Here is a 26,855-nt window from a genome sequence, read left to right on the forward strand (position 1 = left end):
GCCAGGGGTTATGCCAAAATTCATTGCAGGTAGGCACTCAGATCCCACCCAGGATTTCCTTGGATTGCTCAGCAGGAAGCAGCATTAGCTTAACTAGGGAAAGCTGCCCTGCTTGAGCCCGGCTATGCTAGGGGAAGAGGCACAGCGACTCCTTGAATTTGCAATGCCTGGATGTAGACAAACACCACCAAGGTGAAAGAATCCCTGAAAGTATTAACTCCAACCACTAAGAGGAAATCTACACAGTCTCTCTCACCATTGATTGTAAGGCTGGATGACCCCTTTATGATCACCTGGCCTGACCTCTTGCACCACATGGGCCCTAGAACCTCGTCCAGCCATTCCCCCGTTGAGCGAGAGCAGATCTTTTAGAAAGACGCCCAATCTCCTTTGAAAGACTCTGAGTGACCGGAAATCCACCACCAGGTGCTAGGTATACAGGTATGCACTGGTAGAGCAGGAATCCTGTTAACACTAAGAGCCACTGCTGAACAGTTAAAGAGCCATCTCCCCTCCTGGGCACACTCTGGCACAGATGCTCATTTGAAGCTTGGACTCTGGTACTTCTCTTTCTCCAGATGAGAATGCGAATTTGGGGACCGTGATGAGATACGAGGAGATTGGTGAGTACGCCCTGTTCTGCCCTCAGGAAGGCGGGGCCCTGCAAAGCGCAGCTCTCTCCCCGCAGGCTGATGCAGTGAGTGATATAGGAGGGGCCACACAGGAAATGGGGATGAACAGTCTGTTTTAGTGACCGACCATAACGCAGATGCCAAATTAGGAGACTGGGTCATTGCTCCCATTGGACACCAGACATCTGGATTTGGGCTGGCTCAAAAGGGTGACAAACTGCCCTGGGCTGATTCCCATCCTCACGGGGAGGGAGGACAGCATTGCTATAGGATTAGAAAAGTGGACTGGGAGTTGGGACACCTGACTTCTCTTCCTAATTCTCACACTGACTCACTGTGACCTTGGGCCAATCATTTAACAGCTCAGAGCCTCTAGGCTTGCATCTAACGCTGGGGCTGGCTTTTGATGGCGCAGCTATGTTGGTTAGGGATGTGATCTCATCTGGGAAATGGTGGGTAAGGTATACCAGCCAAAGAACTCTCTTCCAGTATAAACTGCATCTCCACTAGCAGGGTTTGATGGTAGAGCTATCCCAGCATAACCCTCTCTAGTGTAGACAAGGCCAAAAAGTAGAGTCGGAATCTTACTTATCCACTATTGTAAGGTGCTTTGAAATCCTCCAGTGGAAGTTGCTATACATGGTACGGCCTGTTCTAAGTGTTCCTTGCCCACCTTTCCCCAGCCCCAATAAAGTAACTCTCAGGCATTAAAGAAACACAGCAGGGCTGCCATGTTAGCACAAAGAGAGGGTCCCTGGCCCAACTGCAGAAGAAAGGACTCCATGCCAACTTGGTGAAAGATCTTTCTGTGTTCTCTAATGACGAATACACTTCTCCCATCACATAAATACCCTGGAGAGCCTGGCATGACCCACCCAGACTGAGATGCCGAGTCACCAGTGCATCAGAAATTGGTCAGACCCCTTCTGGAATTTTTATAGATTTATGGTATAAATAGATTTTACAGATAATGAACAGAGTTAAGACTATCTCCCACCAACCCCTCCTAGCTCCGGCTGCCTCCAGTCCAATGGCAGATGTATCTAGCTCTTACAAATGAGGGAGTCCCTTTCAATATTTCTTTAAAATGCTGATCCATTTTGTGGCATGTCCAAATATAAAAAATCCTTCGCATCCTTATAAGCCTCCCTGTACTTCACAAGCAGACGATAGCAGAACCCTGGCAGGAAGTATCCTGCTGATGCTGCTAAACCCATTTCATTGTTTACAATTCCCAGCCACCCACTCCATCACCACTAGCTAGCTGTAAAGGAGCTTAAAAACCGTAAAAATAGCATGGATAGCTCAGGCAGGAGATGATCACTGGAGCCTTCTGTGTACCCCTTTAGTGTTAACCCAGCCCAGAGTTCAGAAGTTGAGAAAAGTGCTGACATATGCTCAGCTACAGGTGGCTAAGATAGGGAGTGTGTGCAGGGGGCGAGAGGGAAGGCTGCGTTAAATAGGGTGTTCCTCTGTCCTTACAGATTTAAGCAATATTGCGGCTTCCCTCTGGTGGCCAAAGGTGGTGATGTAGACAGAGAAATCTGTTCAGCAACACTCAGTTCTAACACTGAACACTGCAGTTTCTGTGCCTTTAAACATCCAAGGTTCTGAGGGTCAATAAGTGATATCGTACAAATCTCCGAGTAAAATGCCAGCAGTTGTGCAAGTCAGCAAGCCACTGAGGGGAGACTGATCCAAACAGGAGAAGATAAAGGGAAGACATGAAAGTCTATACAAGTTTGCCCTGCAGTGAGCAAGTATTGGGGCTTTCTGGCAAATACCTTATCCTGCCATAACAGTGACGACGTGCTGGGGAGCAGTGGGACACCTCCATTAGAGTCCCTGGTTTTAACCAGTTGTCTGGGTCCTTGTACTATCTAACAGAACTAATAGAACATCTGTCATTTTAAAAGATCCCAAATCTGTACACCTACATACCCCAGGAATCACTTCTTTCCCCATGAGATAGATACTTTACACGGCACATGTACGTATGCTGAAATGCAGCCATCTCTGGGGCGGAATGCAGCAGCTGTTTAACCGCCCACAGCAATGCTGCACAGCAGTCTAGGAGAGGAAATGAAATGCTGTTTGAAACTAGAGAGGTATTTAGGGTAGGCAGATGGCTTGGCCAGGGTACTGCACTGCAGCTAACATCACTGTTATTGCAGAAAGTGCGATAGGATCTTGAATAGCCACAAAGCATCAGGCCTGTTTTTTCTGTCTTGTGGAAAGAGTCTCTCCAGCAGCACAGCGCAGGGATTGTTGGTTCAGTAGTGTCACAGGGGGAAGCCATCAGCCCATGTCTCTAAACTTCTCCATTCTCTGCCCCCTTTCTTCAGAGCTTCGTATCTTATTGCTTTGTGGCAGTGACCTGCTGGAGTCCTTCTGTATCCCAGGCCTCTGGAACGAGTCTGATGTGAGTAGCCGGCTACCACTGCATGCAATCCATTGTGCAGTGTTTCCTTCCCTCCCCTCTCATTTTTCTCACCTCTTTGCTCTCTCCCACGGTGACCTTACATGTGGCATAACATTCCCAGGAAACAACTGAGTCAACTCACATGGGAAACCTTGAACAGTCTGCCTCTATCCCCCACTCCATCCTCCCCCGCCCCCCATTAACAGCCTCAGCCAAGCGAGCCAGAGAGGTATCCTGCTTCTGACTCTCAGAACGCACTTGGCTTTTATTTCAGGTTGGAGCCAGAAACTTTCCCTTTAGCATCATGTTTTTCTCCCCACCCTCAGGGAGATGAGTGGCAGAGACAGCTGGGGACTGCAGCTACTTATGTCTAATTCTGAGGGTGTAAGGAGATTTCTAACGGCCATCTTCCAAACTCATTTTCTTTTATAAACAGATGCTGTTAAATAGATTTAGGCCCTAAATTTAGAATATGGGGAGTGGGATATACGGATACGCAAGATCCGATTTTCATGACACTACAGGGAACAGAAATTTAAATAAACCAAGCAAAACAGTGTTCGTGTAGTATAAATGTGCCACTAGTAATAACAACTCCAGCCTAGCTCTTATACAGCACCACAGTGTCAGGAGCCCAAACACAGCTGCCTTGTGCTAGGGCGTGAGAACCCGGAAGTGAACCTGACTAGTCTCATTTCACTGCCCAAACTGAATGAAATGAGACATTACAGCATCCATGATGAAAAGCAAATTAAATTATTTCTTCTAATCTGTGTTGCCTTAAATGCATTTTATAGTCTTTTTTTTTTTTTAACCTTGGCAGATTATTTTGTCCTTAAAGCTGAGTACTGTATTGCCAGCCCCCAATATTCCTAATCACGACTCAGGCTCCCCAAAATAATGAAAAGTCGTTTAAAAATCTCAGGATTTAAAAAAAAATTGTGGGGGGTGGGTTGGGTTTTGTCTGCAGGCATCTGGCATTTTTAGTTCCCACTTGGGTCACATTTTCAGACATTTTCTTTGCAACCATGAGGGCTAGATGCTGACTTTTTAAATTATGAACGCTGAGATTCTCACAGACATCTGACTCCAGGGGATGGTGCTTTAAGTAAAAACATCAAATACCACAAGATTCATGTTAAAATAACAAGAGTCCACAACACTACATGTGGAGAAAAGGACCATTTGATATGTTTTTCTAATACACCCATCAATATAGGTACTCTGGTACTTTTCAATAAAAGTAAGAATGTGACTTGGTCATCAGAACCCAGTTTATCATCATACGGACCCATACTAACACACAGAGGTTAAAGCCATTACATTAATACTCTTGCTAGCTATAAATGTCACCTCCAGCAAATCTATCTATGTTCATGGATTCCAGGACCAGATGCAACCATTGTGATAATCTAATCCCATCGTTTTCAACCTTTTTTCACTTGTGGACCCCTAAAAAATTTCACATGGAGTTGCAGCCCCCTTTGGAAATCTTAGACATGGTCTGCGGACCCCCAGGGGTCCATGGACCACAGATTGAAAACCACTGATCTAGTCTGACCTCCTGTATAAAACAGGCCATGGAACTTCCCCCAGATAATTGCAGATAGAATTCTGTTGTCTTGACAATGTTGTTTTAAGGACAAAGGACCAAGTCCAGCGAAGCCTGTAACATGTGAATAATCTGTTCCCTGACTGTCTAAGTGTGTGATTAGAGTGAGGTTTTCAGGTGTACCTGGAATTAGTTCAAAATTTGCTTTCCATGATTATTCTGTATTAAAATCACATATAATTTGCTGCTTCCTTGAACATTTTCTCCAGTGAATTCATGCACTAGAATATCTGCAAAAGGGAACACAAAACAAATGCAAACACAACAGCTGTAAATGCATTGTTGGGAGAAAACATGCTAGGAAATTGGATTTGGGGAGAATATTTGCCCAAGCTTTGCCCATCTGTCCAGATGAACTCTTCTGTCAGAGCCAAAAAATACTGAACTACCTAAATCAGACACATGCATAAAAGCAACAGCTCCATCTTGCAAGGACATAGCTAGTTCTGCTGATGTTCTAATGCCAAAGCAGGTCAGACAGGTCTTAAATGACATGCCCGCAAGCAGTTACATTCTGTCTCTACTGACCTGAGTGGAGCTCAGGAAGAGGTGAGATTTCCTTCCTACCTTTGAAAGCAGCAGACATGTTTTCCAGTGAAATTCTTTGTTTGGTGCTTTAGAAGACGCAGAAGGATGTGTGGTCCTACCCGAGTAATTTAAAACTGACACAAGACGACACAGATCAGATATGCTGGGAGATATAGAGGGAGGTTCAAGTGTTGCTCTTTTCCTTGGTATTGAGCGGACAACAGTGTTACTGAACTGGACGATTGTTAGCTGGCTTTGTGGGAGAGGAGAGTTTTAAGTGAGCATTTGAATCAAGGGAAGGAAAGTCCTTCCTGAATGGTGACACAGAGGGAGTTCCAGGCCTAAAGGGCTCTGTGAAAGGAAGATGAGAGGTGTGGTGTGGTTCATTTGCAATATGGCACAGTCCTTGAAGACTGAATGAGGAACTTAGACTTGATGAAGAAGGCTACAGGAAGTTTGCGCAAGGACTTGGAAGATGGCAACAAGGTCAGAACAGTGGGCATAGAGGAAGATAATTGTGGGGTATATCTAAACTGCAATATAAGCCCAGGGTTCAAGTTCAGGCTTAAGCCTAATCCCCCTTTCCATCTACACACAAAGTGCACTCAACTGTGGCTCAGGTCCAAGGATCCAGAGTTCAAGCCCTATTGCTTTGCAGTGTAGACGCAACCCCGTTGAACTTGTGCTCTGGGAGTTTGCCAAAGTATCCCACAATCCCGTGAGCTGACTTTCTTGGTCCTCTGAACAGTCAAGTTTGGTAGACAGTCAAGTTTGGTAGACAGCACCATGAACAAAGGGCTAGAGCAGCCACATTTTGGGAGGGCACTAGGAAGTCTGGGATGGGGTGATTGGACTTGGACCCGCATAATGAAGCCTAGATGCTGCAGCCTCAGTTTGGGACCCAGGTTTCAACAATTCCTAACTTGGGGTTACAAATAAGCAAAGACACTCAAGCCCTAGGTTAACAAACCCAGGATCTGCTAACAGGAGGTCTGCTAACCCTGGGCTTATATTGCAGCATATGGGATATGCCTACATTGCAATGTAAACCGAGGGTTAGTGGGACTCAAGTCAGTGGACCCTGCATTAGAGAACTCAGGGCTCAAGCATCTACACTGATAACCCTACATTAACCTGGGTTCAAACTGGGGCTCCGGCATCCTCCCTGCAGCACGCAGACCCAAGTCAAGCCAACCATATCCCAGATTCACTAGTGCCATCGCACAATGTGGCCACTCTCGCCTTTGGCTGTGGTGCACTGTGGGAAAACTTGACTGTCCACCCCTTGTATGGCAGGAACTTTGAACAGCCTGCTAAGCAGTCACTTTGGTCAGTGCGTTCCCAGCTACCAGAGCCAGCAACACAGAGGAGGCACCTTTTGAAGAACTTCTCATGTTTGCACTTGTACTCCTGTGTCAGGAAATGGGCAGAGCTTCTGTGAGACGTTGGTGGACATTTCAGCAGCGTTTTCTGAGCCACCAAAGGCACCTGACAAAACTTGTGATGGAACAGAAAGACGACACAGACATGGCAGATGCAAACTGGCTGAAGCTGCTGATGACATTCGTTACAGCTGCTGGTGACTTGGGCTTCTGGAGCAGGGCCACAAGCTCAGCCTGGTGGGGTCACAGCATCATGCAGACCTGGGATGACCAGCAGGGGGGCCAGAAGAAGAAACGTGAAGTAAGCTCTGTTTCTGGTGCTTTGTGAGCAGTTTGCTGTGACATTCCTCCATAAAGACACATGAATGAGGGTGGCCATTCTGATCCAGAAGCAAGTTGCTATAACTGTCTGGAAGTTGGCTACCCTAGACTGCTACAGGTCCACTGCCAAGCAATTAGGTGCTGGAAAGTCGACTGTGGATAAGGTGGTGGTGGAGGTTTCTGAGTCAGTCAAGCATGTGGTTTACTTCAAGGTGGCAGCCATATGTGATATTGCTGAAGTAATTGCCGGCTATGACAGAATGGGGTTTCCAAATTTTGGATGGATGTTATGGGAGAAAGCTGGAAAATGGAGAGGACCCAAGAGGGGAGGATAATCTAGATGAGGGAGGAACAAAGTCTGGACAAGAGTGGAACAAATACACCAGACCACCAGAAAATGGCATTGGGAGTTGTCTTTGATCCAGTGCCAGATGATCTCTAACGGCAAATTCCTCTGGCATCCCACACTGAGTATTCAAGCAAACAAACTTCTAACACGGATACAGTGAGATCAACAGAGAGACTCAATTTCAGTAATTATATCCAGTCTAGGAAACAGCAGCCACTCCCCTCTCCTTCTCTGCAACTGGGCAAACCAGAGAGGAGACCCCGAGAAATGAATCACTTTGTGAACTGCTTTTCCATCCGGACGTGCCTCTGGGAAGTCAACTCTCGGACTGAAAAGTAACGGATCACTTTGTAATTTGAGGGCCTAAATTAAGGCAGCTAGTCCTGCATCTCAGTGCTCAGATTGGCATTTGGGCACCCCAGTCTGATAATTGCAGATGGTCTGAGTGCTCAGGGTCAGGATTGGGTGCTCTAATTTAAACCCGAGGTTTGACACTTGGGCAGTTTTTCCCCCAGAATCGAGTCCTATTTTGCGTGGGATCCCAACACCCTCCCCTTCAATTAAAGCACATGAGAGACTGAAGACAGCAGCTCACTGCAGATTCTGCTTTGCTTCCTGCAAGCAGCACCTGCTTAGAGGACTAACATTTGTATTGGGTTAAAATAATGCTGTTTAGCAGGTGGCAGTTTATTTGCTCAGATATTTCCCGATATGCTCAAGAGCACTAAGTTGTGGAGAGTTGTTTGAAAGGAGAAAGTGCTTCAAAGAACTGGTCAAGACTTTGTCTGACCTTCCACTGAAGGTGCACAGCTTCCATTCACCAAAGTGGAGCAAAGCATCGGGATTCTGTCTGAATCCTCGCTAAGCTTGGATGATCAGGTAGCATCAGTTTCACAGCACTCCATGCATTTGTCACCTCCAGGCTGGGTTGCTGTAACTGAAGCTGAATGTGAAGATGATGCACAGGCATGAATGTGGCTTCACCTTCACCATGGCTTAGGCCACAAAAAGTGAGAACATCAGGTGTGTGCTCAAGTCCCTCCACTGGCTCCCAGTCAGTTTATGATGCCATTTTAAGACCCTGATCCTAGTTTTCAAAGCAATGAATGGCTCAACCCCCAACTACTTCAAAGACTGGATTTTGATCTAGGAACCCCCCTGACAGCTGCACTCCCCTGAGCCAATGCAGATCACAAAGCCTAGGTTGAAGCAAGTGAGAGCTGGGAACAACGTGTTCTCTTATGAGGGCATCCAGCTGTGGCACAGAGTCCTGGGGGCGGTCAGGCCAGAGCCTGACCATCTTCAGGAAATGTTGCAAAGCCGTCCTCTTGGAGGAAGCCTCTCCGCCACCATCACGGTTCAAATACACCATTTATTTCCAACTCCCTGTTCCCCCCAGAAAAGCCTACTCTAAAGGAGCAGTTTAAAGCCAAAAAGGGAGACATTCCAGAGACCCATTAGGGACTTGGTATTGATTTTAGGTGAGGGACTTTCATGCTACAGTGATGGGTGGCAGGATAAAATCTTCAGACAGACAGACAGACACACACACACACGAAATGCTCTAAGTGGAAACAGTGGGATTCTAGGACTGAACTTTGGTTCAAGCAGTATCATTAAATACTCCATTAAGTCACTGTACAGAACACGCTGCTAGGGAGCTTTAGCAAGGTAGTAACTGGAACAAAATCCAAAGGAAATGGAGCAGTGTCAGTGTCATCTTGGGAAGAAAAATCCCAAGATTGTAGGGCAAAGGGAGCAAAGATAAACTTTAAATTAGGTGGGTGGATGCTGTTTGTATTAGATTTAGAAGCTGCCAAGTGAAACCAGGAAACCAGCTTGAAACTCAGCAACAACACTGCTGACTGATAAGGAGTTCAGCTGGATTTTCCTCTTTCGAGGAGTGTGGCTCAGCCTTGCAGAGGAAATTCCCTCATCATTAGCTCTTCCATTACTGTGGTTGGACCCAGACCAGATTTTGCAGAGTGATCTATAGAGATGGGCCGAAGTCAGAACCTTTAATCTGAAACCCAACAGATCACAGTGGTTTGAATGGAATGGAACCTAGATCTGAACCGGCTTTGGATTAGGTTTTGCCAGACTGAAATCTTGCCAGCCACCACTGCCAACGTCTCCATGGGAACTGAATACGCACACGCTGGAACAGAAGAGCCAGCTTGGCATAGCCGTGAGTTAAACTTGCCCCTTCTGCCACCTCATCGGTACTTACCGCTAGCATTTGGCAACAAGCTATTTTGGAAGAGCTTTTCCCTTACAGACCCCAATTCAGCAGCTCCTTCAGTGAACTGTGTGTGTGGAGTGGGACCGCAGACCGAGACCCATAGGAAGCAGACGCACTGAAAAGTCCTATAAGAAAATACGATCAGAATACCTGCAGGTCTGTCTACGCTTCACGCATAGGGGATGATTGTTAACTCAAAGAGACATACCCACCCTAGCTGGTACCACGCTAAACCAGCCGTGCAGCCACGCTGCCCCAAGTACATAGCTAGGTGGGATCATACTCAGGGCAGCTAGTGCCTCCTGCCACTCACGCCACCCCAGCTACACTTTATTTTTAGTGCACTAGAGTAGGTGTGGGTCCTTGAGCTAGAATTTGTATCTCCAACTGGCAGTGTAGATATTCCCTGGGAAGTTGCCAATTAGCCTCCTTAATGACATTCATGTTTCTGGCAAAGACTTTCCAGGAAGTTTGCAGAAAGAAGGTAAGTTAAGACACATCACAGAATATTTCAGCACATCTTTCATTTGAGTCAGGGACCTGTGAGCTGGTTCCTGGGCCAGCATCGCCCTGGTGCAGGAGGCTTAAAAGGTTCTGAAACGTCCCTCTTTGCATTGCTCCCAGATGGAGGTGATTGTTGGGGACTTTGGGATCGTGGTGGTGCCCCGGGACGGCACAGACACAGACCGGATTATGAACCATTCCTCAATACTCCGCAAGTACAAAGTAAGTGACTTTGCACAACACAGACATTCCCTGCATCATGGCTGGGACTGGGTCCGCTTGGCCTGGCTCTGCCTTCCACCCCCAGTTTCTTACTGTGCCACGATGCCATTGCGGGGCAGGCCAATGGGCAGGGTGAGCTGGCTGCACAGTGGCAGCTATGAAGCTTTACTGCTGCACCACTTCATAAAGAGCACCAATACTTGTAAGTCCTCCCAGCGTCTGCATTCAGGGAGACATTCACCCCTGTGCACAGGACTAGCATGAGGCCTGTGTGTCACTTACGTCTTCAGCGCTCATAGGCCTTGTTCCAGACCTCAGTGACTGGGATGGAGAACCCAGAAGCCCTCAAACCATCCCCAAGGAAGTGCCCAGCTGCCCATGTCACCTTTGGGCACTAGTGTCCTCACAGCCAGAGAACCCCGACATGCTGGGAGCACAAGCCATGAGGAGCAGAGGGCTGAGGTCAGTCATGTTCATTTGCTCTTCTCGTTTTCACCACAGAACAATATCCTGGTTGTGAAGGATGACGTGAACCACCCAATGTCTGTTGTCAGTTCAACTAAAAGCAGGTGCGTGACTCGAAGGGCCTCCTGCTGCAGGGTACAGAGACCCGACCTGCCCTCAATTCCCACTGCAGGGCATCTCATCTCCCACCCAGTGGATCCAAGAATTTCCCACAATCCACCACAAATATTTCCTCATCTATCTAGGTACTTACATAGCCCCATTTCAATAGTATCTGAGTACCTCATAATCATGGCTCCATTGTGTGAGGGGGGGAAATGGTCTGATCTCCTAGTTACAGATGGGGAAGTGAGGTACAGAGCGATTAAGTGACAGGAGGTCGTGATGGAACAGGGAATTGAACCCATGTCTCCTGAATCCAGTGCCTTAATCACTGAGCCGTCCTCCCTCAGCAGCCTTGTCCCATCCACTTGCATTGATCTCACACACGTTCAGACCAATGGCTCCTTTGGCTAAAATGTCACCATGTGCATACGTGTGAGAGACAGTGACCCTCTTAAATGCAGCTTCCCTGTGGAGCTGTGACTAGCTCCTCCATGGACTGAGCTCACATGAAGCCTGATTTGAACCCTATCCAAACAGCTTCTTCCTGTTGGGGAAGAGAAAGCAGGCTGGGGCAACGTGGGGCAGGTAACTGGCAAGCACTGACTCCCTCTGTTCTCTTGCCCCCCCAGACTGGCCCTGCAACACGGGGATGGACACGTTGTGGATTACCTGTCTCAGCCCGTCATTGACTACATCCTCAAGAGCCAGCTGTATATCAACGCCTCTGGTTAAAGCCTGAGGCGCTGCAGCAAGGCAGCCCCACTGCTCCACTTCCCTCCAGCTCTCCATCACACTTCTCGCTCTCTGTGTGTCTGTCTCTCTCTCTCTCTCTCACAGCCTCTGGCGCGTCCGCCTGTCTCACTCACTGACTCTAGCACTCCATAGTGCAGGAATCTCCAGGGAGCTGTGGCAAACCCCCAATGGTACACAGCTTGGCAATCTGCTTTGGAGAACCCTTCCCCTTCATACACCGGGGGGGCAGGGGGTACAGTAAATAGAGATGTACCCAGCATGCTTTAGGGAGGTGGCTGTGGTGTCCACCTTCTCAGCATGCCTTAGGGAAGTGGCCCTGGTGTCCATCTTCCCAGCATGCTCCGGAAACAGGGGCTCAGTCTTTTCCCATCTTACGGCACTTAAGCTAAATAAAACATGGTGGATCTTTTTATTAATAGTTTTAGTGTGAGCCCCTTGGCCTCGTGACATGATGCACTATATCCATGCTTGGCAATGGGAGATCCTAACCCACTTGGCTCAATGCCCAGACTTGGACTAGGCTGAGGGCACTGCTCAGGCCACTTATGGGACAGTTTAGCTTTGAAGTAGAAAAAGAACTCTGAAAATTCTGAAATGGTTTTCTGAGCTAAGGCTTGGGAGGTGGGGGCGGCAGAGGGAAGCACACCTCAGCCTGGCAGCAATTGCCTCTGCTGTAGATAATTATTCATTCGGAGGAGCCTCCTTTAATCTTCACTTGACATGAACCTGGTCACTCCAGGATGTCTCTTAAGTGGTCATGATGTATTTGAGTCTCAGATGGTGGGTACCTGACACAGATCCTGGAAAGGAACCTGTCATACCAGACTAAATCATGGGAACTCAAAAGCAAATGGCAGCTGAAGTCCACTGGTTGTGCTTCTCTCAAGCCCAACCATTAGGTTTTATAGTGTCACAACATGGCAGGATCTGTCCATGGGATGCTGACAGGGGGAGAGGCTCTGTAACCTGATATTCACCAAAAGTCAATAAGCGTCTTTCTGATCAACAGGCAGCATATCCTGCTGTGCAGGGAGGCACAGAGGTCACAGTGGGGGTTACAATGATATGTCAAAAGGGGCTGATGAATTCATTAGCAGGGAGGGAGCTGCCATCATAGCTAACCCCTGAGTAAACTTGCCTTACACAGATGCAGATGGGTAGAGCTTAGCGCTCAGGGATGTCATTTGATCTACAGGCACAGGCTGCTCCCTTCATACCCAACCCCTGGGATCTACTTGCTGGCACCTCCCTGGTTAGTATGTTCTCCACTCCTGCCTGCCTCCCTTCCCTCTCCCACTCCTCCCTCCTGCATTTAAGCAAGTGGGGTTCAAGCTGCCTGAGAGGAGTCTGTTAAATGCAGGCTATTCACCCTGCGAGCTCTGCAACTTGCACCTTCCCCATCTCCCGCATGCCTCTCTCAGGACAAACCACTCTCGTGCTTTGCTGTCCAGGGCTGTGGTTGCAGCACATTGGGCCAAATGCCGGCAAGGGGAACAGATGCAAGGGGGACCTACACTGGCCAAGAAATGCTGAGATGGGTTGGAAAGAGCAGGGATATTTAAGAGGCACAAAGGCCCCATACTGGCCCCGGCAAGCAGGCTGCAGTGCTGGGTACCACTGACTCGCAGAGGGCTCCCAGCCCTGTGACAGTGCATGCGCTGGAGTTATTGCATCCTTAGAGAGGAAGGCAAAGCCCAGCTGTAGGGTTTGTCCTTCTGCTTTTCCAATTAGCCCTTTTATTTGGAGTTTAGCCGCTTGTCTTTAGTTCTCAGACACCTGCCATTACTTCCCTGTTATGCTTGTGCTAACCTGGGCTGTTTCAACCCGCTTGCATTCCTGTAAGAAGGCACTGTAGCTATTCTGCGCTGGGTTCTCTGCATTCCCACCCAGGTGCCATGAAAAGCAGGAGGGCACTAGAATCCCACCAAGGAAACTTGCTGCTTGTGCCCCTCAGAGGGCTGTGATCCCCCCACAGGGAGAGGGAGCATTTCAGGAAAGGACCTTAAAGCAAAAGCCCTTAAAGGGCTGCAATGAAGCACAACCTGCTCCAGTGGAAACTTCAAAGAGAAGACGCTGCACTAGATTTGGTGACCCGGTGCTCAACACGGCCACCTTGCTTGCTGTGAACTCACTATGGCCTGTTACCAAGAGAAGCCAGAGTCCAGGAAGGCGTCTCTGTCATGGCAAACCGCTGCTGTCAGCCCTTCAGCCAGAAAAACATATGTAGCAGTTGCAAACTCACTGCAGTTTATCATGCTTTATAAGACTTCAGTGATCAGTCCTCAGAAGCAGGTATTGTCACCCCCATTTCACAGAGGGAAAGTCAGAAGTCCAGAGGTTAAGTGATTTCCCAAGGCCCCAAAAAAATCAGTGTCAGAGCAGAGATTAGAACCCGGGAATCCCTAGGCCACTGCTCAGACCACTAGCCCATTCCTGACCTATTGGAAAGGCAACAGGATCATCAGTGGTACCACCAGCAAGATTTCCCTTCCCAGGCTTTACCTCCACCTGGAAACATTAGTTCAGGAATTGTCACTGTTGCACGGAAGTTTCCCATGACAAGCAGAAGGGTAGGAAAGGAAGTGGGGAGACTGGCCTGGTTTTGCCAGACTCGGTTTCTCTGCTGTTCCTGCCACTCATGGCACCAATGTGTATGTCCAGGTGGGCACCAAGTCAACTCAGAATCCATGAGGGCTTATGGAAGCAGGTAGGAAATGTGTATGGTCACCTGTTCTTCAGGGATGTCTCCATCTGGAGTTCCTGCTGCTAGCACCCACTGCTCTACATACTAGCATAGGGGAACCTGGAATGAGCAGCCTTCCTGGAGGCCCCTGCTCTCACACACTGCAGGTGGACATAAGGAGCATGGTCATTTTGTGGGGGAGGAAGGGGAAGAGTTCTCTATCTATACAACATCCGTAGCTAAGCTCTTCTAGACAAACTGTTCTTACTACCCTGTGTGGGTGAAGCTTTTCATGAGCTCTGACTCACACACAAGCTATTTCAGAGAATAGCAATGGCTACTTGCCAGAACCTACTGCACTTCTCCACTCCAAGCTGGAGGAGATAAAGCTATCAATGTCTAGAATGAGCCACCAAGACACAACAAGGGAATAAACTCAGAGAGAAGAGGCTTGCTCCTGAAGTGGGGGGTAGGACAATTGCTCTTAACTGAGGGAAGATGGAGAAAGGAAATAAAAAGGAATTAAGGAAGTGTTTTTAAGAGTCAAAAGCTCTCGATCCCCCGCTTCTTCAGGTGATCAAAGGGTGTGAGATAGGAAGCAGGCCAGTTTTCGATCTCATCCAGTTTAGGATGGCATGCCTTAGAAACATAGCATTGTGATATGGATGATGAATATACTATGTCTTACTAGTCTTATCTATGCCTTCATTTATCTGCTCAGTAAAACTCATGGTACGGAGGGAGATGGGGGTGTAGCATATCTTTGGAGTGGATTGTCGAACTGTTGGGATCAGTTTGGATTTGATCCTTGGGTTGGCGTGAGCAGTTGCGCCTCCATCTCTAACCCATGCAACAAGGGTTGGCAAGGAAGGGGTTTTTTTCAGTGTATGAGGGGGAAGAGGGTGGGATGATCCTTGAATCCGCAATTTTAATAACACAGTTTTGCTTTATTGAAATGAATAAAAAAAAAGTTTTAAAAGGAAAAAACCTCAATGGGTTGAAGTTGCCATGTTGCCAATTGCATCTTCGTGAAAGAGTTTGGAGTTGGATTTCTGTTGCTAAAAGTGGTTGACAAAAAAAAACAAAAACCCAAAACAAAAACCCCCCCACCCCTTTATCAGCAAAGTGTTTAAATTATGTAATAAAAAATGATGCTATTAGACTGTAGTGTTTCACTGCTGCTTCAGCTAGGGAAGTGTCCCACACCTCTTTGTGACAGCTGGACGGCTGTCTTTGAGAATAAGGAGAATACGGCGCACTTATAGCCTCTTTCATCAGGGAGGCAGCGTGGTCTAATGCTGCAATTTGGAATGGAGGTCCTTGGCCCTTGGATCACACATGTTCTGTAGGGAGCTGGCAGGTCACATAGTGTTGGCTCCGCCTCCTTCTAAAGTTATCAAAATTCACCCATTGCAAAGAAGAACCTGGAGGCCTGTAAAAGCAGCTACAAACAAGGGAGAAGGACCAGACCAGCAGCTGCCGCTACATAAGGCAGAGGAGGAGAGGATGGTCTCGGCCAGAGCCATCAGGAGAGAAACTTAATGCTCCTCTATTACTACTTTTCCTCAAAAGGAAAGGCCAAAGCTGCTGGGGGACACTTTACGATCACGAATGGGAGGGAAGGTCTCCATGGGACACTTCTACTGAAGCCTGGTTCCCCCCCATGAAAGTCTGAGAACCTAGAGGGTAGAGAAGAGGACTGAGAGTCAGGACTCCAGGGTTCTATTCCCCTGGGAAGGTCACTCAACCACTCCATTCCTCACTTTCTCCATCTGTGAAACAAGGATAATGGTCATTACCAATCACTGTACAGCACTCTGAGAAGACGCACACTAGAAAGTATCATCATCATCTCAATATCTCAGCCTTCTCTAGCCACTAACCCACGCTGCTGCCTCCTTTCCTCAACAGTCAGTTCACCTCTTTTAGACACAGTGAAACCTATCTCCAGAAGGAGAGCAGGAAGAAAGAAAGAAACAGCAACATCCAGCCACAAGGATTTGTTGTTTATTGACTTTTTTTTCCCCCCAAGTAAAAAGTGCACTCAAGCAAAAACACAAAACAAAAAAAAGTCAGCTCCATAATATCTGTCCTGTGCAGTGGGAGAAATCGCAGAACAAGCCAGAGGTTAGTGTGTTTCATTATAAATAGAAATATACCATAGATGATTATTTAACATATAATATTCAAACAAGGAGGTGGCACTTTATCAGAGAAGTGGAGCAACCAAGGGGTGAGTTTAACCCCAGAAAGTGACCACCTCCTCTGGGGCACGGTTGAGATTGCTGATCCTGCCACACTATATGGGGCACAAGAGAGGTAACAAGGATCCAGCAGAGCCATTCTCCAGTGGTCAGAAGGGCCAGGGGACTGTCTCCACTGAGACAGAGGAACAAAATGGAATCGGACTCACAGGAAACCCACCGGTGGTAGAGATTTGCCTCCAGTTCCTCCAGTTTTAGAGAATGATTGATTAAGAATCAGTCACAATTCCTCTGACGCAAGGCTGCTCTATGTAAAACATTGAACATTGTCTGTTGGGAGGCAGCACCAAGCTTCTTCCAAACTGGAAGTGGAGACACATCTGTTTACCTTTACGGTGTTGGGGGAGTTTAATAGGGCAATCAATATGCTAATACTGTGAAGGGTAAGCTGGGCTCTTGGGTGCCAGTAATTTTGGCCAAGGTCAACAAGATAATACCCCCATTATTACGGAAAGCACCAGGGGATCTTTGATGTCCATGCAGAGAAGACGAGAATTTGCTTTTCCAAGTCTCATCTGAAAGACGCACAGTAAACTGCATGGTACTCGATTGCCCTCAGAAGGATGAAGGGCTGAATCATCCCTCCAGGGGCTTGCACCTCTGCTTTCAGTGCACCTAGATACTGTAAACCTGCGGTTTTGATCATGAAGACATCCCCTTTGATTAATCCCTTGAGAACCCCCCGAATGAAAAGCCCAGGATGAGAAGAGGGAGGAGATGGGGTGTGAAATTTTCCCTAGGAGCTGGGTGTGCTGGTAGGAAGGACTTTCCAGCTGAGGGCCCCTTCAACAGTCTAAGGAGTTACTGACCATCCTCCCACCCCCTTCAGTGTGATCATTTTTAAACCATCAAAAATAAATCCCTTCCCTTTGACTAAACAGGAATTTAGTCACCTTGCTCAGATACACTGGGGAAGACCTACACTTTAATGAATGGGTCCTCCCTCTGCACAAGTCAAAAGCACAAAACAGATGTACAGGCAGTGCTAGTGTCAGTGTCGAGACTGGAAAGGCAGCGAGGACAGTGCCGCAGTAGGGAACCCCGACCTCCCTGGTCCTGCACCCGTCCCTGTCATTTGCTGGGTTCAGAAAGGATTGCTGGTGAGAAAGGCTCTTGCTATACACCGAGAGGAACCAATGCTGCGTTGGGTGGTGAAAGGCGAGGAGAGAGGCGCTGGCGTTGGAGGAGAAAGGCAAGTTCTGCTGGCTGTGCCCAAGCGTCAGGGCCTTGGTAGGGACAGGTTGATTCACAGGGGTCAGAGTTCAGCTTCTATAAGACATTTGTTTGACGACTCTCCAGAAGCTGAACCAGGTGCCACTGCCTCCTCAGGCCACACTCTAGGGATGGGATCCTACTAGCTATGGCTCTTCTTAGCCAGCAACTTCTTCATGCAGCCGGGTCTCTCCTTCCTTCCTCTTGCACTCCAGGGACGGATACCAGAGTATCAGGCTTTCCCGGCTCAGGGGCACCTTGTGGTGATGTTGGCATCAAAACGCAATGTCGTGAGGCAAACATCAGCACATTGCCACACCGAGTCTGACCAGCTGCACCCAAAGGGTCTGTGTTCAGCTCAGCAGAGCCAAAGGCAACTGGTCCTGGCAGGCTTGGCTTCCCCATCCCCCACGACCCATCAGGCCATGGCCTAGTATCCACAGCCTGAGAGACCCAGTCCAGAGAGTCTTTCTAAAGGTCTCAAGGTTTTTCAATGGAATTTGTGTTGTAGCAACCGGGGGGGAGGTTGTTGCGGATCTCCTCCAGGTTCCTAACGTCTGCCAGGATCTCATTAACGCTTCTCTCTAGAATCTGAACCCGGAGCCTCTGCAGACTGGCCGTTTTCTCCAGTTCGGCCATCTGCTCTTTCAACTGGCTGTTCTTTGTCCTGGCCCCGCTGAGGCTGAGTTCGAGCAATCTCAGCGCCTGCTCATCCACAGGGCCAGGCTGGTCTATTTCCGAAGAGGAAAATAAAGAAAAGGAAACAATGAACTGATGCTGGGAACTGGATCTTTCTAAGTACATACCCCTTAGCCCCATTCCTCAGCTGCAGTTATCCATGGCGCTCAACCCACCTAGGCCAAACGGCTTTGGAAAAAAGCGTGACAAAGACTCAGATTGGAGGACACAGCACAAAACAGGAGAGAAAGAGGAAGCTGGGAAATACTTGGAATTCATTTCTTTACACTTGTGTGAAGTTCTTCACAACCTCAGCTCGGAGAGGTTACGTTTCTGAGATCAGTACTTGACAGGCAATCAACTATTAAATTCCTCCAGCTGGTGTGGGGTGGAGGAAGGTTTGGATCTGAAATCAACATCCCAAGCAATGAGGCACAGTCATGGATAGAGAAGAAAGCTGACCTTGTGGTTAAGGCATTGGACTGGGACTCAGGAGATCAGGATTCAATTTCTGGCTCTGCCACACAGCCCAGGGGGGAAGCATTCATACCACTCTTTGTCTATGGCTATGAGGGGCAATTCCCTTTCTCGTGCCATACACTCATGCCAGCTCAATGAGAGCTAGTGAGAGTGTAAATTGCTGTGTAGCCATGGCAGCACCAGTGGATACATACTCAGCATGGCTCCACTACCGCAGCTACACTGCTATTTTCACTCTCACTCGCTCATCAAGCTACTGCGAGTATGGGACATGGGCAGGGAACCACACCCTTAGCTCATAGTGGAGACATCTCATCCCCATTTTATAAATGGATAACCAAGGCCAATATTTCGCGTCTTACACCCTTTGTCTTAAATTAGAAGCAAGGCAGAAATTACCTCTCAACATGTGCTTGTCCAGCATGTAGTGCAATGGGGCCCTCTGGACACTACCTTGGTGAGGCCTCCGGACACTACCATGACACAAAGAATGAAGAAGGTGCTTATACACTTACCCATCAGATGTAGAAAGTCTTCCAGGGCACGCAGTGTCTCTTGGACAGCAGCCTCAGCAGTGCGGGCACCGGCATGGGCACCCTGCGCCTCCTGGCCAGTCTGAGAGAGGCAAGAACAAGACAGTAAGGGCATGTGTCATCCAAACAGTTTTGCAGTCGCTTTATAGGCAAGGGATGAGAACTCACTTTCTGTGCAGCGGTGGCATCCATATCGACCTCCAGAGCCTTCCTCGTGAGCTCCCTTTCGGCTTCTCTGGCCTCGTTCAGTAAAGTCATGACTCCTTTCTCCAGTGCCAGGACCCCATCTGCTGTCCTGTTGGCTTCCAATTTCAACCGCCTTATCTCCTAAGAAAGCAAAGGCAGTAAGAGTAGGAGATATCAGATAGGCAAGAAGGACCAACAAGGATTCATTCAAGAGAGAAACATTGGCAACACCCACTGGAAAAGACAGACTAGTGGCTTGATTTTCAGATGCGCTATGCACCCGCAACCGTCACAGATTTCAGCACGGGACTGCTAGTCCTTAGCGCCTCTGAAAATCAGACCAGAGATGAATAGGCAGAAAGATGACCCAGTTCATGGAAACATGGGCCCATCAGGCCCAAGTTATATCGGATTCATCCACTTGCATCAACATCGTGTTCTTTTCCCAGCTAGTTTTATTTCCCTTCTGCAGAGCTTTACTGTGCTTTGGAGCCACTTCCTGAACTCACCCTCTCCGACACATCAATGACATGGAATTACTGTGTGTCACTTTGGGCACACCTATGCTGCAGCTGCGAGGTGCGATTCCCAGCTGGGGTAGACGTACACGCACCAGTTCTCATCAAGCTAACACACTAACAGCTGCAGTGCAGCCACAGTGCCTGAGTACCATCCCGTTCCACCTCCTCGTTATGTACTTGGGGGGCTAGCTGAGCTAGGAATTACGCCTCCCACCTGCAGTCTCACTGATGCCAGGCCAGTATCACAAAACCTTCCGGTCTGCACTTGGGGCTCAGACTTTGCATATCATTGATCAGGACACACTGACACGATACATTCAAGTAACTCACACCCTTCATATTGACCGAGAGCTGAACAGGACTTCGGGATAGTGTCTAACCCAGGAAGATGACTGCTTCTCACTAACCTCTCCCCGTTTTCTTCTGTCACTCCCCATCCTTACCCCTGCCATTTCCCCAGTGCTCTGCTTATCAAAGAACCCAGACTTCCCTTTACCTGCTGGATACCACCAGTGATCTCCTTTGCCTCCCCAGCCATGCTTCTGGCTGTCTTTGCATCCGTAGCAGCACTGCCCAGGGCGCCTTCTGCTCGTCTAGTCTTATCATTGGCATTCGTGACCATATTGCTGATGAGAGGGAGTCTTCTCATGGCTTCCTCAGCTTCTCTTCTCCTACCATCTACCTGCAGGTGAAACCCTAAAATGGAAAAAATACACAGCCCCATCAGATCCCAGAGGGGAGAGGGCATTCCTCAGAGTCACGGATGGGCTTCACTGATGGAGGAACAAATGAGAGACTACTGGAAGCAGAATCTCGCTCTCAGCCTAGGAAAGACTGGCACCTCTGGCACTGCTTATTCCATGGAAGAATGTCCACAGTCAGAGAATGGGGAAATGGGTGAGTGGATGTACTCAGGAAGAGAAGGATTCCCAAGAGGTTTGCTCCACCGTCACACAGCTCAGGAACTGTTAAAATGATCTGCCTGGAATGATCCTTTAACCCTTTGATGCTAGGAGCTGGGATTACCTGGCATACGTTACATTGCAATGGAACATACTGTGACTATCAGCAGCTAAGGAAACAGCAACGTGGAGCTTTCAGAACAATTGATTGGAACCAGTGGCTGCTGCTGAAGTAAGATGCTTTTGCCATAGACTCACCTCTGAGATTTTTCAAGATGAGTTCAACTTCATAAAAAGTGGCATTGCCAGCACTCAGTGCCTGCTGTGCTCTGCTCTTGGCAAGGTTGGCGCGGGACAACAGCTGACTCGAAGCCTGTAATGAACCGAAGGGACACAAGGAGACAGCAGATCAAGCAGAGAGCACAGGAGGCCCAGCCCTGTTCCCAAAGCTGTCTCTGAGGCAGCTTCATTTCACCAGGGAGGATTAAATTTACAGCTTGCCAGCAAAGGCTCAATGGCCGTCCCAGTCTGAGTCACATGAACAGAATAATGGAGCTGGGATTGCAGTCTGTCTGCTGACCCACCTCCTGCTCTTTAACACAGACAGGATAAAGTAGTGTACAGCTCACAGAGATGGCAGCTCTCTCAGGATACCTACTCACATGGGGGATGATGTCTTACCAGCCTCTTGCTTTCCCCACTCTGTAACAATTGTTTGATTTCTTCCTCCCAGGTTCTAGTGTTGCTTTGCAGCTGCCTGTATTCTGCCATGTACGTCTCCACCAAGCCCATTAGAGCATCTGCCTCCTGCCTGAGCCGGTTTGCCTCCTCCTGAGACACCAAGGAAACAAGAGTTTACTTTGATCACAGGTACCCGGCGCCAGTTGCAAGGACTGGCCCCCAGGATTGATTGGCTGCCACAGCGGTATCACTTGGAAACTGGAGCAGGCCTGAAAGGGATGTACATTTAGCAGGGTGACAACATGCCACGCCTCTGGTGGTGAGGCTTTCCATAGGATGATGGGCCACCTAGCAGGAGTAAGAATCCATTACATTCAGCCTCAGGATGGGCAAAGACTCGTCAGCCCCTGTGCTTATCAGAGGAAAGGAGACAGCGACAGAATGAGGTGAGAGAAGCATATCAGTTCCTTCCCAACAGGACACCGGGATGGCAGAGGGGCTGGCAGACGATGATTTGCATCTACAAAGTGCAGCAAGGTTCTTTGGTGTCTAGCAGACAAGAAATCCTCACCTGGAAGGACCCAGTGTCAATCTTTGAGAAGCGCGACATGGAGCTGAGGAGCGCCAGGCTGCCCTGATAGGCCCTGTCTGCATCCAAGGCAGATCTGCTGGTGTCAGTCTCCAGCTCTCTGGCCAGCAATTTGGTTTCACCGTATCTGCCAAGAAAGAAAAAAAAAAAAAGAAAAAGCATCGTAAGCCAGAACACTCATCTCATGTTTAACAGCCCATGAGACACAGAGACCAGATCCTTCCTGCTGGGTCAGGTCACGGGGCCATTTGCCTCAGATCAGCGAGTCTGCAAGCTGGTCAATGGCTCCATCTTTGCAAAGCATCGTGTACATTTCCCACACTGGAGCAATTCATTTTATTTAACACGGCCTCCCCCATCACGTCAGCCAGGAAATGAAAAGCAGCAGACCCTCCTGTGTCACACGCTCCTTCAGACCCAGGCTCACACACAGGCCAAGGTTTTCAAAAGGGACTAAGGATGGGCAAACAAACTCATGAGCTGCCTTAAAGGCAGGACCAGGGCTAGGGGTTTGAGCGCCCTAGGCGGACGGCAATTTCGCCGCCCCACGCGCTGGTCCCGCGGCTCCGGTGGAGCTGCCGCAGTGGTGCCTGTGGAGGGTCCGGTGCTCCGTGGCTCCGGTGGAGCTGCCACAGTCATGCCTGCGAGCAGTCCACTGGAGCTGCGCGAGGAGTTGATGAGCCGACCGTCTGCAGGCACGACTGCGGCAGCTCCACTGGAGCTGCCTGCCGCCCCCTCTGGCAAAATGCCGCCCACCAATTATTCTGGCTCCCTAGGCGATTGCCTAGGCTGCCTAAATGGTAGCGCCGGCCCTGCTTAAAGGAGCCTGAATTTCAGAGGTGGGTGCTCAGCTCTTTCTATAAATCAGGCCCCTTTAAGGTGTCTCAAGTTGGGCACTCAAAATCAATAGGCACTTTGCAAATCCTGGTCATCCCACTTTAATATTTCCCTATAGGTCAGTCCCCTCCAGTCCCGAATCACCTGTGCAGCTCTTCTCTGTAGTTCCCTTATTACTATCACTCTGAGGGCTTGTCTACACATAAGCTGCGTAGCTGCAGTGGATCAGTGAAGACACCCCCCACGTCGACGGGAGAGGTTCTCCGGTTGGCATAGGTAAGTCACCTCCCAAAAGGCAGTAGCTAGGTTGACAGCAGAATTCTCCAATTGACCTAGCGCTGTCTACACCAGAGCGTAGGTCGGTTTCACTGCATCACTCGGGGGTTGGATTTTTCACACCCCTGAGCGACAGTTATACCAGCCTCATTTCCTAGCATAGATCCGGGCTTACTATGTCTGAGACGGTCTGAGCCAAACCCATCCCTGGTGGAAATCATTGACACCAATGGATGATTTGCTCAAGGATGAGTTTGGCCCCACAAATGTGTGTAATACATAAAGGAAATTGTATACCCCCGACAAACACCCCATAAGGAGAATGGGATTCTTAGAGGCACTTCTTACTATACTCTCTTCTCTCCCCTCCCGCCACCATGGAGACCTACACACACGAGTGCTGTGAACCTACTTTCGCAGCAGCCCTTGCACAGAGCTAGCCAGGATGCCTCCTCCGCTCACAGCTGAGCGCACCAGCTCCAGGGCCTGTCCTGAGTCATCCACCGCTGCCCTGACTGCCTGTTCAATGGCATTTGCTGATTGCACGTGGCTGGAAAACAGAAGGACTCCCATGAGACATGGGCCTGCAAAGGCTGCCTCACTTCCTCCATTCACTTGTTATTCAGGTGGGTCGTCATCAGAGTTGTAGCCATGTTGGTCCCAGGATATTAGAGAGACAAGGTGGGTGAGGTCATAGGCAGCAAGTTATATGGGCCCATGATGTCCATGCTCCACCAATATTTAGGAACGTGGGCCCAGCTCCACCAATGTTTGGGCTTACTGCACTATAGGGGGCCCCGCGTCCCTCTGAAGTGCGGGGCTCAGGGCTGTTTCCCTCGTCCATCCTATGGACAGGACAGCTCTGCTTGGACCCGTTCTGGGGCACCACCAAAAATTATATAAACCTGGCACTCATGGGTGAGGTGGTATCTTTTATTAGGGATATATAATACACACACAGACACACAGATTGCGGCTCAAAAGCTTGTCTCTCTCACCAACAGAAGTGAGTCCAATAAAAGATATTATCTCATCCACCTTGTCTCCATCATGAGAGCAGGTCTTTCTGGGAAACTCAACGAGCTAAGAAACGGAACCACTCCCCTGAAGAATATGGGCTTCTTGGCAATAGTGTTTACCCGTTGTGCATCTGTTACCAGTAGATCTGGACTGGGGGAGAGGCAGTCATGGCCTAGAACATGCCAGTGGACACAGCGATCTGCTCACCTGTTTGCTAGTCTGAGAGCTTCTTGGGCCAGCATCAAAAAACTGTTTGACCCACCAGGGAGGTGTGAAGTTGGAATATTCTGAGGAGAAAGAGAAATGAATTGCACTGTCTCTCTCTCCATCTCTCTGATTTAATGCTGGCAAAAGGGAGGGATTGATAATGACTGGCTGGAGGTAAGAGAGTGTATCACACAGACACAGCTCTGCCACAGCGCCCAAATTTGCCTAGCCAGCCATTCCCGTCTGTATGAACCCCAGTCAAAGAGCAATGCTAATGAACTCCTATCATAGAGGAAGGTGCTGGCCAAAGCTCCCCTGTTACTCTGCACCCACAAAATAATGTGTATTGCACTTTCAGCCTCTCTGTAACAAAACCGAAGCAGCCTATGGAGAAGCAGGACACCTCCTTCCACCCTTAGTCAGGGTACATCGACACAGCCTGGGTCTCAGAGCGCAGGCTGATAGATAGGATCTCGCATTACTGCACTAAAAAGAGCTGCGTAGACACTGCAGCTCAGGGTGGAGCTCAGGCTTTGGAGCCTAAGGATGAGGGGAGGTTTCAAAGCCCAAGCTCCAGCCTGAGCCATAATGTCTAGAATGCTATTTTTAGTTTGGTAGCACGAACTGTGCAGGGGAAGATTAGGGAAGAAGGGAGCAGAGGATGCGGGAGAAGGGCTCGAGGCAGGAGGTTTGGAGAGCTCAGGGAGTCAGCATTGGGTGCTGGGAAAACATCACCATGGAGAACAAGGGAACAGAAGCAAGCAGAAGAGGATTCCTCTGGCCTCTGCAGCAGTGGCCAGGGATGTTGCTGGTCTGGAGTGTCTATGCTGGGGAGAACTTACCAGCCCACTCAGGGTCACTTCGCTTTGCCCCAAGTCCAAATGGGCTCTCTCAATCAGCCTCCTAATGTCCTGCACCTGGGCCTGGTACTGACGTCCCAGCGCCTGCAGCCTCTGCACCGTCACCCTGATGTCGGCCAAGCGGCTCTGGTAGCTGGACTCTTGTCCCTTCATTTTGGACATCCGGCTCTCCAGGGACTTGTCAGAGGCTGACGAGAGACCAAGAGAGATTTACTGTGCTGCAGGGGAGCCGCCGGATACAAAACCAGAACTGAGCACAAACAGGCAGACAGCTCAATGGAGAAAAAGACAGTTCTGACATGCTACAGTTGGGGGGGAGGGGCTGTCCCAGAGTGTCGTCCCCTCCCTCATCCCCATACTGCACCGGCAGCTGGGGGCTGTCCTAGAGTGTCCCCCTCATACTCATACTGTACCAGCAGTTGGGGGGTTGTCCAGGACTGCACCCCCCATCTGCATAGCTGGGGGTGGGAAGAGGGGAAAGCTTGTCCCAGAATTTTATCTCTGAAGGCCATGGTTCAGAACTGCACCCCTTGCCCTGCACTCCAGTATCTAGCATTGGTTCCTTTCACTGCATTGAGTCTCCAGGGGCCCCTCTGCTGTCTCTCCAATCCCATCCAAGGGGAGGTGCCTGGAGTTACCTTGTAAACTCAGAGCTTCTCTCAGGATTTCACGCAGAGTCTCCTCAGCCTGTTGCATCTTCCCCTCCAGCTCCTCATTGGCCCCTGCCCCACTCCCAAGCTGCAGCCGAGACACAAGAACCTCCAGATGCTGCAGCTGTTGCAAGTACTGATCCACCTGAAACCAAGGCAGGCCACGGGGTCAGCAAGTGGCTGAGAAACATGGGTCACAGAGGCAAAGAGACAAGGGCTTGGGCCAGGTTCACAGACACTAGGAGGTGGGAAGAAGAGAACCCAGCACAGTCTGGAAGAGTTACCTGGACAAAGAGCCCTTTTAGTGAATGTTAATTCTGGTTAAAATGGCAGATTAACAGCCCTGATGGCTGAAATCCTCTGTTGACAGACCAGGCAGTGTAAGCGCCCCCACACAGCCTGGGCAAAGTACTGCAAACCGCTCCTGGAGGGAGCGTAACTAGCAGCAAGAAGCTAACCAATAGGGTGACCAGATGAGAGATATGAAATATTGGGACACCGCCGCCACGTCCTGCTTCTCCCCCCTCACTCTCCACAGAGCAGAGCTGAAAGTCTGTCAGCGTGGTCCCTAAGTCTGCATGGAGCTGTTTCTTGGGGAGAGGGGATCTATATTTCTGGGCCTATCTGAGCTCTCAGGGCATGGGTGGTTAATTTCCTTTGTATCTGGAAAGGAGCATTTGCTGAGCCTCATCTGTGGATTAGCCTTGGCAGCTACTGGGTTCAATCTGATAGGAATGCA

At 49.2% G+C, this 26,855-nt stretch overlaps 2 protein-coding genes across 2 annotated transcripts in view; one reads left to right on the forward strand and one right to left on the reverse strand.

Moving 5' to 3' along the window:
• NMNAT2 (nicotinamide nucleotide adenylyltransferase 2) overlaps window positions 1–15,207 on the forward strand; it is a 77,466-nt gene extending 62,259 nt beyond the window's left edge. The window contains exons 7-11 of the mRNA XM_032779467.2: window positions 579–623; window positions 2,978–3,054; window positions 10,113–10,214; window positions 10,716–10,783; window positions 11,414–15,207. Coding sequence (XP_032635358.1) covers window positions 579–623; window positions 2,978–3,054; window positions 10,113–10,214; window positions 10,716–10,783; window positions 11,414–11,516 — 395 coding nt within the window. The 3' untranslated portion in view covers window positions 11,517–15,207. The remainder of the gene's footprint in view (window positions 1–578; window positions 624–2,977; window positions 3,055–10,112; window positions 10,215–10,715; window positions 10,784–11,413) is intronic.
• A 1,040-nt stretch (window positions 15,208–16,247) lies between these two features.
• LAMC2 (laminin subunit gamma 2) overlaps window positions 16,248–26,855 on the reverse strand; it is a 35,902-nt gene continuing 25,294 nt past the window's right edge. The window contains exons 13-23 of the mRNA XM_032779469.2: window positions 26,105–26,261; window positions 25,449–25,654; window positions 24,607–24,686; window positions 23,792–23,929; window positions 22,249–22,393; window positions 21,678–21,827; window positions 21,255–21,369; window positions 20,591–20,790; window positions 19,556–19,714; window positions 19,370–19,469; window positions 16,248–18,427 (exon numbers count right to left, since the gene is read on the reverse strand). Coding sequence (XP_032635360.1) covers window positions 18,177–18,427; window positions 19,370–19,469; window positions 19,556–19,714; window positions 20,591–20,790; window positions 21,255–21,369; window positions 21,678–21,827; window positions 22,249–22,393; window positions 23,792–23,929; window positions 24,607–24,686; window positions 25,449–25,654; window positions 26,105–26,261 — 1,701 coding nt within the window. The 3' untranslated portion in view covers window positions 16,248–18,176. The remainder of the gene's footprint in view (window positions 18,428–19,369; window positions 19,470–19,555; window positions 19,715–20,590; window positions 20,791–21,254; window positions 21,370–21,677; window positions 21,828–22,248; window positions 22,394–23,791; window positions 23,930–24,606; window positions 24,687–25,448; window positions 25,655–26,104; window positions 26,262–26,855) is intronic.

The sequence above is a fragment of the Chelonoidis abingdonii genome, chromosome 7 (genome assembly GCF_003597395.2).
Source record: "Chelonoidis abingdonii isolate Lonesome George chromosome 7, CheloAbing_2.0, whole genome shotgun sequence".
Lineage (NCBI taxonomy): Eukaryota > Metazoa > Chordata > Testudines > Testudinidae > Chelonoidis > Chelonoidis abingdonii.